The sequence below is a fragment of the Falco biarmicus genome, chromosome 9 (genome assembly GCF_023638135.1).
Source record: "Falco biarmicus isolate bFalBia1 chromosome 9, bFalBia1.pri, whole genome shotgun sequence".
Classification (NCBI taxonomy): Eukaryota; Metazoa; Chordata; class Aves; order Falconiformes; family Falconidae; genus Falco; species Falco biarmicus.
In genome coordinates, this window is record NC_079296.1 from 40847470 (window position 1) to 40858348 (window position 10879).

Genomic DNA, 10879 nt, shown 5'->3' on the forward strand with positions numbered 1-10879 from the left:
CTGTCATTTTCTGATGATTTATAGCTTCTTCTCTATCCCCCACTCCTCATCGCAAGACAAGCTTAAAACAGAACAAGAAAAATGTTTGAAGCAGCAATCATCAGGCCTTTCAGAGAAAGAGTCTGATAGTGGAAAAAAAACATTTCAATAAGTATACTTTGATCATGTAAAGGTCATGAAATGGTGGTATGAAACGGAAGACTCGAGCTTTAACATTGATAGGGATCTGGACTCCAATTTCTGCACGTTCCTGGGAGCAGAGGTTCGGTTTGGGTGAACTGAAGTCACGATGAGAGCATGCACAAGCTGAGAAACAGCTCCTCATTCGGGGAAGAGGCCTCAGGATATAGTGCTCAGAGGCACAGAGCAGCGCGCTCAGCTTGCAGAGTAAAAATAATTCTGTGTTCCTGCCGCAGGGCCTGAGCAGCGGTGGGGAGCAGCAGGCTCTGCCTGCCAGCGCCGGAGGGCACGGTGAGCGGGTGCTGCGCCCGACCCACAGCCCCACTGCCCCTGCTCTGAGGCTGCACTGCGCGGGGCTGGCACTGCTTGCATGGAGCAGTAGAGAGAGGGGAACTGGGCTCTCCTTCTACTCCTGTGTTTTCTGACACTCCTGGCTAGCTGAATAGTTAAAGCGTGATGCAGAGTAGGAGGCAGCGACATTTTTGCTCTGGTTCTTCCATCCTGCAGGCATCAAGCCTGGCAGACACTGACCACGAAATGGCCCAGTGCTTTTCTGCAGTCACGCCTGGGCCATGGGAGTGCTTATCGTGGCTACTTAGGAGCCAGCCCCAGAAATCTTTGTTCTGTTTGCATTCTCTGGAATAAAAAGGTTTGAACACCTGAAAAACCTGGGTGCAGGCTTCATAAACGGATGGCAGTGCTGTGCCCGTGCCGTCAGCCCACCCTGCGGCTCATGTCCACAGCAGCAGCGGTGAGGGGTCGAGGGCATGCTGGCTTGTGGAGTCTCTGCTGGGCACAGCTGTGCACGGGAGCTGCCTTGTTTTACCATAGCATATACTCATTACTGCCTGCATGTTGCATTCAAAGCAGCAGAGGTGCTCATGTAGCCTGCAGGGGTAAAGTCTGGTAACACCAAAACCTTGAGGATAAATTGAGTCCTGTGGAAAAAAAGGCATTCCTGTGTGCCTCCACAGCTGCGCTCAGGGCTGTATTGCTTCATTACCTTTGTTCATCTTTCCCAGCTTGTTTTTCCTTTCAGTGCCATTCTGCATTATTGCTAACACTGTTATTTCCTAAGTTTATTCACTAAGTTTAACTGCTACCTTAGTTCTCTGTCCTGGCCCAAATATGGAGAAAGGCTTTTCTCTCCCCTGGAGGTATTTTCCCAGCAGTCCGAGAGCTGAGTCCTGTCGAGTGTTCAGCACTCTCAAGCACATTCCCATGGGATTTAGCACTTCAGAGGGCTGAGCCCATAAAACCAGACAAGCAAGGACCGATGCCCATTTCCGCATGTAACAGGATCGTTTTCTAACCTCAAGGTAGTGCAGATGTTTTTGGTTTTGCTTCCTTTCCCCTCTGCTGTTCACATGGTGGATTGATGGGACTCAGCATTGCAAAAGAAATGGGGTTTTATGGTAGCACAGGAATGCGAGCAATTAGCACACAAGGGAAAAATAAGAGTGCTGCCACAATGTGCACATTCAGAGCCTGATCCAAAGCTCCTTTTATTCAGTCATGACAGAAATCAGTGTCTAATTTTTCATGCTTTTTTAGAGGTTGTTAAATCTTTCATGGGTACAAATTTTTGGCAAAAACTGTTTAGCAAGATTCTTGCCAAAAGGTTTATGGTAGAATTTTGTAATGGAAAATAAAATAGATTTCTAAGCAGGGGTTATTCAGATCTGATGTCATTTTGTATCTTGTGCTTTTGTTGTTTCTTGCCAATTTTTATTAAAGATTTATTTGTCTTTTTCCATGCATATTGCCCATGCAACCCTCCATTACTGACTGCGGAGAGTTTGGTTCAGCCTGCACTGGAGGAGTGGCATGGGAGCCAGAGCAGCAGTCAGTCAAAACCAGAACCAGGGGCTTTCACGATGTTATTATTCAGAGGAAACTTATTTATGGAAAGTGAAAATGTGGCCATCCTGTAGGTGAGAATTAAAGTCCTGTGCCCCACGTAAGATACATGGGAAGTGTTTCCATTTGGGAAGCGTTTCCATTTGAGTATTCAGCCGGGTGCAGCCTCTGGGCTGTAGTTCCCGCAAGGCTGGGAGAGCTGCAGAATTGCTTTGCTCTGTAAGTGCCCTCACCCCATCTCGCCCAGGAAGGCTGGCAAGGTCGGAGCTGCCGGCCTCCGCAAGGTAACGCAGAGATAAATGAAACACAGGTACAAGTCTGTTCACCGTGCTGTCCTCCATACAGCAGGCAGCAGTCCTGTGCCCCAGCTCCCAGGACTGGACTACACTCTGCCCTATTTGCGGCACCATTTCCTTTCAGGTCTCCTTGGCTTGCCTGTTGGTTTGTGGGGGGCTTTTTCCCCCTCTATGGCATTAGCAGTACATCTGCAAACAAGCAAGTACAGACTCAGCACAGGTGCAGGCGGAGAGTCGTGGCATCTGATTAACAAGGTCTGAGCAGGCAGAACTCACTAATGAAAATGACCTTACTGAAAGATGTTTGTTTCAACTGCCACTGCCGCAGAGACTTGAGACCCCAAGGAGACTGAGGCACAGCTGCTGTTTATGCATTGCAAGAATGTGATCTTGAGACTGAAAGGATTATGTCTTGACAGTGGCTTAGGTCAGTAAGGGGAGAGGTCTGAGCACTCTGTACAGCTCCTGTTCCCATCACAGCATTGCCTCTGGTCTTTGGTGAAATTAAATATTTAGGATCTCTCCATCTTGCTTATTTCCGCCTGCTTTTAAATTCCTTTTTATCCTTCTGGGTAAGAGACATCCAGCTGCACCTTTTTTCTCCACTGTTACAACAACACTAGATGTATAGGAGGAATAAAAGGGACTATTATCCCTCTAGTAACAAAACAAGCATGAAAGAAAACCAGCGCTCCAACAAATCTGCAGTGCACTTTGGCACAATGCTGCAGCACTGTCTGTATAACTCCATTTATCTGGAGGTCCCTGGGAACACCCATAATCTGCAAATAACTGTTAAGAAAATCACTGGAGCTGGCGGAAGACTTTGAGGAAGCTGCTTTTTGCTTCTGCTGCCTTGGAGAGCAGCAGAGAGAGGATACCAGCCGGTTTTGGCAGAACTACACTCCAGCAAGCAGGGTGACATTAAAGCACTTCGCTTTGCAAAGCTTCCTGGCATGTTCTGGGGCTTGCAGACTGCAACCTTTGTATGGTTTAGTCCCAGGGATATAACCAAGCTTCCAGTAATCGTGGTATTAAGTTTTCTCCCTGCCTTTCTAAAGCTCTTGGTATTGTGACAGTAATTTCAACCGGTCAAGGGTAAAATGAAGCCCAAAAAAGTATGATGCAGCAGAAAGAATTTTATTCTTTAGCTGTGACGCAGATGCACCAGCTTTGTGTTTAAAAACAGCTTTTGTTGACAGGATCATCTGATGTGCCATTCTAACCCAAAGCTGGTTTGAGATCTGACAAGTAAAGCTGCCAGTGAGTAAGGGTTGTTTTTCCTAGCAAACATCCGTCTTTATAACTGCATAGGATTAGAAATGTCAGTAAATCAGATCTACCTCCTGCCAATTGTGAGCCCTCCTGCAATTTGTTTAACTACCCACCAGCAAGAGAATTGTGAAAGCTGGATTTTATGCATGCTGACTGCTGAGTATTTACAGCATTTAACCTTATACTGTGCTTAAAGGAGCATGGAGCTAATTAAAAACCAAGATTCACCGTACCTTTAAATCTGCATTTTCTTCCAAGAGGCATCTTTCAGTGCATCAGGATATTTTTCATTTTAAAGCTGAAAACAGTAATTCTCACGAACTTGTTATATCGTAGTGGCAGTAAGGAGGCAAAGGACCAATACGTGCCAAGCAGTATTGGTGTCCCAGGTAGTCTGGTGACCTTGCTACTGGCCATGTTGTTTTATTTCTGGGTTTCATGGGTTTTACTGTTGTGGCATTGGAGATCATGTTCATGAGAGAGAACCTTTCCATATCTCTGTGCTCCATGGGGTGGGAGGGACCTCTGTGTGCCCACAGGTGGGAGGCCAGGAAAGAAACTGTGCAGCTAGTTCCCCATCTGCTCTGCTTCTGATTAAAGTGTTACGTCTCCAGAATCGGTCTTTCCCCCCGTTTCATTGTGGCTAGGAAACCCCACAGGTTTCAGTTCCCAAAACCTTTACCCAGGCATCGCCCCCCTGCCACAGCAGCAGTCCCCGTGCAGTTCCAGTTCCTGCTGGCTTGCTCATGAGAAAGGAAGGAGCAGGCTGGTGTCGCTGGGGCCCCGTTCACTTGGGGGGGGGGGGGGGCGGGGGTGACAGTCTCTTACTTCCCTCCTCCTGCACGTAGCCTGATGTCAGTGCTTGAGCAGGTATGTAATTTCTCCTTCCCACGACCCCTCAGCAGAGTCCTTCTGGGGGACGAATTGTATGGGGCCAGCTCAGGCTCCATCTTGAAGGCTTTAGCAACCGTTTGTTCTGCTGTGCTTCTTGTAGGGCTGCCACTGTTCCCAGGCCTGGGGACCTCAACCAGGTCTCTTCAGCCCCAGCTGCACCTCAGATGCAGTATCTCATCCTTATGTCCCTACACAGTGACATCCACCTGGCTGTGGAGCCTGCCCTTCTTTTGCCGATGCCTCCTGAAGCATCAAAGTTTAACAGGTTTTACAGTTTATATACAGCCTGTGAAAGCATGGGGGAAAAGACATGTAAAATATCCTAAACTGTTTAATTACTTAATTATCAGGCGGTGATTTCGATACAGCTTTCAATGTGACATGAGCAAAAACTCTGCGCTTCTGAACAATGACAAATGCTGACCAGGGGCTGGGTTAGCGGCAGGGCTGCGCTCTGCCCTTCAGCGTGCCCCTCTGGCTTCTGCCTGCTCAGTCCCTCCGAAGGGTGGCAAACGGAAAAGCTTGGCTACAGAAAAGACCACAAATGGCTTGTAAACAAAAAGAAAGGTTTATAGGGGCTAGAGCTTAAAATTAGCGTACAACCTAATGTTGTAAGGTACACATTGAAAAGCTGTGTGTGTTGGGAAAACGGTTTGAAAAAAAATAAATACAGCATCACTATATTTGTTTATTATAGAGCAGTGCCAGGAGCTTATGTAGACAACTGTGTAGCATATAGACCACAGCAAACAGGAATTATATTTGCTCTGTGCTGCTTAGTACAGTATGAAAGCTTGATGTTGAGCTGTAATAATCCCATTTCAAACATTGTTTTGTTGTTAATATTGATACAAAATATTTTATACAATGTTTCTGTCTGCTTCCTCCCCCTAGTTGCCTTACTTTCCATAGTGGGTTGAGGGTGAGGGGAGGAGAACAGGTTTAAGGATTTTTTTTGTTTGTTTGTTTAACGGGTTATTTGTTTACATGTGGAAATTCTTCATATGTAGGCCAGCTACGTTATGATTATATTTGTTTTATTGACATGAAATAAATAAGTTCAGACAATAGATATTTTTTAATCATTGAATGCAGTGCTTGCTTCAGCACCCAGCTTTGGAAACATGACTTGATGAGGTAAAATTGTCAAAGTTCTTCTGGAACATAATTTCATGACCGCCAGCTAGCCTTAGACTCTAAAGTAACATCATTTATTTATAATTTAAGCAGTAATTCTTGTAACAGTATTAAGTCACTAGCATAGCAGTTAGGAAACTGCTCTTGTGTTTATTTATGCTGGTCCTATAAATTGTTGGTACTACAAGAAGCAATGTCTGGAGTGCTGCTGACCTCAATAAGTCATGCACCAGGCTGCTGAGGCTCCTCAGCGGGTCGGCAGGTGCTAACATGCCAGGGAAAGTGCCGTGTAAGATAACCTTTCTCCATTTTGTAAATGCTGAGAAGTCTTGTCTTTTGTGTGTGTGTTTAAGATCTTGTGTTTAGCAAGATATAGGCAGAGCTGTCTTTTAAATCCCAAATTTTCCCCACCATATTATTTTGGTGTCAGACCTTGTTTCTGTGTGTGCTGGGCACTGAGAAGCTGTAAAAAGTTAATGGATGTCCGATGAGAGATTAAATCATCATGAATTTGTGCCTCCATCTCATAGGACTCAGACTGACTGCAAGATGATTTGTTGCCCAGAGAGCTTCATGTCTTGAATTAGTTAATAACAGCAATGTGCTAGAAGCTCACTACAGGCTTTAAGGACACATTCTGTAGAATAAATGCACAGGTATTGGCATGCTAAATGAGCAAGGCTTTCATACTATTTGTGTGACATAAAGCAAACTGTTACATAAAGTTGAAGCTAGCATGTGCTTGTTGCTTGGATTGGTGTGGAAATATGTGTGGGTTTGGCAGAATATAGGCTATATTGCTAATCTTATAACACGTTCTTTAGGGTGAGGAAGCAAAAAACATTCCTGGTGAATCTGTAACAGAGGAACAGTTTACCGATGAAGAAGGCAACGTCATCACGAGAAAAGTAATCATGAATTATATCACTGCTCTGAGTCTTTGCATTCAAGTAACTTCTTTTAAAATACTTTCTCCCTTTAGAATCTAGGAAAAAAAAAATCAATACTTTTTATGTATTGCTTCCCACAGATCACCCGGAAGGTAGTAAGACGCGTTGTTATCCCCCATGAGAGGAAAGTTGGTGAAATGGTAATGGAACGGGGAGTACCAGGAAATAACAGTAGACGCAGAGGGTTGTGTTGACTGCTAGAAAGTGCTGCTAAAGGGCTGGAGGTCTGCATTTAACAAGAAGCCTTGGCAAAGTGTGGTGTTTGCTGTTATTGACAAGTTGTGCATTTGGGTAACAGGGCAGGGGTCTCTCTGTGCTGTGCGCGGGCAGCGGGGCCTGGCTGAACCCTGTTGGCACAGAAGCACTGCGGTCTGTTTCTGTATAACCGGCAGCAGACTTAAACGGTAGCTTTGGGCCCTGTTTTGTGCCATCAAGATAAGCCAAGTCTGTGGTTTTAGTTAAGCCCTTGCAGAATTTGTGCCTTATGCCTGCAGGTGTAGTGTGTTGCTTTTTCACCAGCCCAAAGGAATGGGCTGCAGTCTGGTCCCCACCAGCCGCTCGCTCACCTGTGTGATACCCCTGTGCTAGTGACTGAGAGCTTGCAGGATTCAGGGGAACGTACCTGAGCAATGGTATCCTTTACAAGCAAGCACCAAGACAGGAATTTGTCCCCGGTGATTAAAATTGGATGCCCTTCTGCAGGGCTGAGCTGTGCCCAGCTTCAGCACCCCCAAAAAGAGAGGAGGGAGCGGGGAGGGCAGGCCCATTTTGCCCCAGCACGCCCCAGCCCCTCTGGCAGGGGGCTCCAGGGGGACAGGCAGGACGTGCCTCGAGCTGTCCTCTGTCCCAAGGAGGCTTTGGGGGAACAGGCAGCACCTCTGAAGACAAATGGTTTCAGGGGAGCTCACGCTTTGTTCCCTAGTGCGTAGCCCTTGAGAGGTCTTTGATCCAGTAGAGTTGTCATTGGGGTTAATGGAATTTTTGTCTGAGTGAAAACAGATTCAGAAACAAACAAAGACATCAAATACTCTTTATCTGCTGGTAACAAAACAAACAAACAGAAAGTTAAAAAAGGGGACACACACAATGTAGAAATAGGACAGTTGAAACAAACGTATTTCCATCCCCTCTTTCATAGTCCTTTATCAGGGAAAAAATAAATCCCACCCAGCAAAAGGGAAACATTTTCAATTTGCTGCATCGGATTAGATTAGTTGGAAACTACAAATAGTTACAAATACATCAATGCGTATCACCCGAGGGGTAATTCGGCTGATAACCACACATAAACAGATGCCTTTCTCTGATGTGAATGAGGCTTGTGATTATTGGAGTATTTATTTTTAGATGATTATTGAGCTACTTTTAATAAGCAAAGATGCATTTTATTTTGTGGTTTGCTGTTTAAAGGCACTGAAACCTGCACTGCTTGTCACTGTCATTGGTTTTACTTCTGCTCTGCTTCAGTGGTGGTTTTTGCTGGCTTTCTTCCTCCTCCCTTTATTCCATTACTAACCTGCTCACTTTAAAGCACAGACATTGTGAAACATCATGACAGCAGCCGTGGCCTGTGCTGTTAGAAATGTCTGCCAATCCTGGCTGACCTGGGAGGCCGGCTAGGAGAGGTGATTTTCCTTGATGTTGATACTGAATCCTGCTACAGTTGGTGGCAGGGGTTCTGCCGAGGGCTGCCGGTCAGGCACTCCAGCCCAGCGGTCGTGCTGAAAGTGTAAACCAGTGGTTTCTACTTGAAGATGATATTTCAGGCCTGTGCTTTTGCAGCTCAGCAGAGTGGATAAGCAGATTGTGTCTATCTTTGAAATGAAGTGTTAACGTGATTTAACTGCTTTTACTTGTTCTGTTACAGCAAAATGTGGAGCCTGTGTTGGAAGCAGGTTTATGATTACAAGCACTGTCTGCAGACTACGTTAATGTTTATACTTCTCCTTTAAAGCAGGGAGAAGCTTACAAAGTTAAGACAAAGAAAGAAGTCAGACACGTGGAGAAGAAAAGTTACTCATGAAAGCTGAAAGCCGACCACTGAACGGTCAGTGTGATCAATTTTCTTCCATTACTAAAGCGTTTTTCCAGCACAGCACAGCGCAGCGCAGGGGCTAGGACCTGGACCGCACAATGGCTTGCTTCTGCTACCTTTACATTGCTTTTGAGCTGCAAAACTGAATAGATGGCCTTTGACCTTGCAAGCAGAAAATCACCCTGAGTTCACATATAGAAACTGAGATTTGCCTCTTGGAACATAAAGTGAAGCGATACTGAGGCATGTGTAAGATTTTAGGGAATTTTACGAAGTCCAGTGTTAGTAATCCACAGCACTTTCTACTCCTAAAAGTCAGCTTAAACACAAATAATGCAGCAGCTGCACACAAGTAAATCTGCTGGGAGTGCAAGGCTTCTTCCACTGTTGGGTATGTGATCTGAGGGCAGTTATGCAAGTCAAAGTCCTTCTAAGAGACAGTGAAGTGTTTCAATATTTGCCAACAAATAATCCTTACCAACTGTTTCTTGTGAATTTTACTGATCCAGCCTTAACAATTGTAACAAAACAGCAGCTGACAGTATAAGGGCTTCCCAAACTAAAACCAAATGCATGGACTAAGACACTCTTGCAGGGGCTCTGTAACGGCGTGCTGGAGCACCGTGAAGCTGGAGGCTACACATGATCATATAGCTGTGGTCACACAGCAAATGTGCCTGTGAATGTGGGAGGAGCCGGTCTGTGTCTATCGATGCTGGTCAGTCAGTCGTGGCTTCAAGTGCGTATGTTTAGCACATTCATGTCTTCTTTCTACTCAGAACTTCTTTTAGTTTTTCTGGGGTTTAGGAATTGGGCAAAGGAAGAGTTTATGAAGTGCAAGTCTATGCATTATCCTTTTCATATACGTCATCTGGTATAAGTTGACTGCAGGACTTAAGATCGGGATAAACAGGACCTGGAAAACATACCGGATAGTGTTGTGGAGGTAAAGGACAGAAGCAGAGTCTCTCCTGAGTCTCTGGTCCTTTCCAACTGCTGCAATGTAAGGTAGCCCCTAAAGCCACCTGGCTGTACGGGCTGTCTGTGCGTGTGAGTAGTGCCGTTTGAGACCAGCAGCACTCAGTGTGGGATCTAGCCGAGGGCTTTATGGGATCAAGCCCTAAGGAGCGAGCTCTGCAAGGCAACTCGCGTGCTTTCAGCATGTGGTAAGCACCTACTGCCTCCACCTAGCACAACCGCTGAATTCCTGCTTTTATTGAGAGCCCTCCCGTGTGTGCTAATAGAATAATATGGCTTCACGTGGCTCGCTGCTCAACACACACATATTTAATGTTTTCAAAAGGAAGGTGATTCTTTTGACACACATTACTCCTTCATGGAGCTCAAGGATTCGGGAGGAAAGGAAGGCAAAGGGATGGTACTGCTTGTGTGAAATTGTGTCCCAGGTTGGTTCCTGTGCTTCTCCATTGTCAATCTGCAGGGGGAAACCAGTGGAAATTTGTGAATTCTAAGGCACTGAAGGCAAGATGGGGCATTGAACCCCATAAGCAGTGCAGATAAAGAGTCTGCCAAGCATACAAGCATGACGCAACACACATTGGGGATAAGGGAGAAGCATTTCTTTTTAAAACAAGATGGCATTATTAAGGCAGTCCTTGCCTAATGTATGAAACACATTCTGACCTTCAGAAAGCCAGAGTCTGAGTTCCTCAGAACCAGATTTGCTTCCATGACTGCTGATGCATTTCTCCTGTGATTTTCAGTAGGCAACTCTTCCATGCTAGAGCCCCTGAGGAACTCGGAGAATCTTCCTTAGATAATAAACATTTGCTCTGGGGGGTACTTTGTCCAATAAGATGAATGTCTGTGGTCCAAACTTTGATATGATAAGCATGACGAAATGTGCATTAAGTAATTGTGAGCCCAGTCAAGAGTCTATTGAGAACATTTTATTTGAATGTAAAATGGATGTATTTGCATAGACAAGGGATCTGATAGAAAACTAGCTTGTTTCTTGATCACAGAGGACAAAATAATCCTGTTTGGTAGGCAGAGGTGTTGCTTTTTCTTTGAATGTCTGAAAAAAATGACATTAGCTGGATTTTGCTGTAAAAATGTCTTTGTCACCATTACAAATAAACCCATGGTGAAATACAGGTTGAAAGGAAAAGCCAAGAACTTTTACATGCATTTCTGCAGCACAGCACTGTGTGAGCTGGTGTGACTGCTGCAATGTGAATAGATGGCTTTTAGCAGCAGGATAGATTGATGACAGCCAAAGATGTGGGCAA

General features: G+C 45.3%; 1 protein-coding gene across 18 annotated transcripts in view; it reads left to right on the forward strand.

Moving 5' to 3' along the window:
- ANK3 (ankyrin 3) overlaps positions 1-10879 on the forward strand; it is a 374228-nt gene that overhangs the window by 361055 nt on the left and 2294 nt on the right. For all 18 annotated transcript variants that reach the window (XM_056352830.1, XM_056352835.1, XM_056352839.1 and 15 more), the window contains one exon: positions 8547-8639. In XM_056352830.1, coding sequence (XP_056208805.1) covers positions 8547-8615 — 69 coding nt within the window. In that variant the 3' untranslated portion in view covers positions 8616-8639. The remainder of the gene's footprint in view (positions 1-8546; positions 8640-10879) is intronic.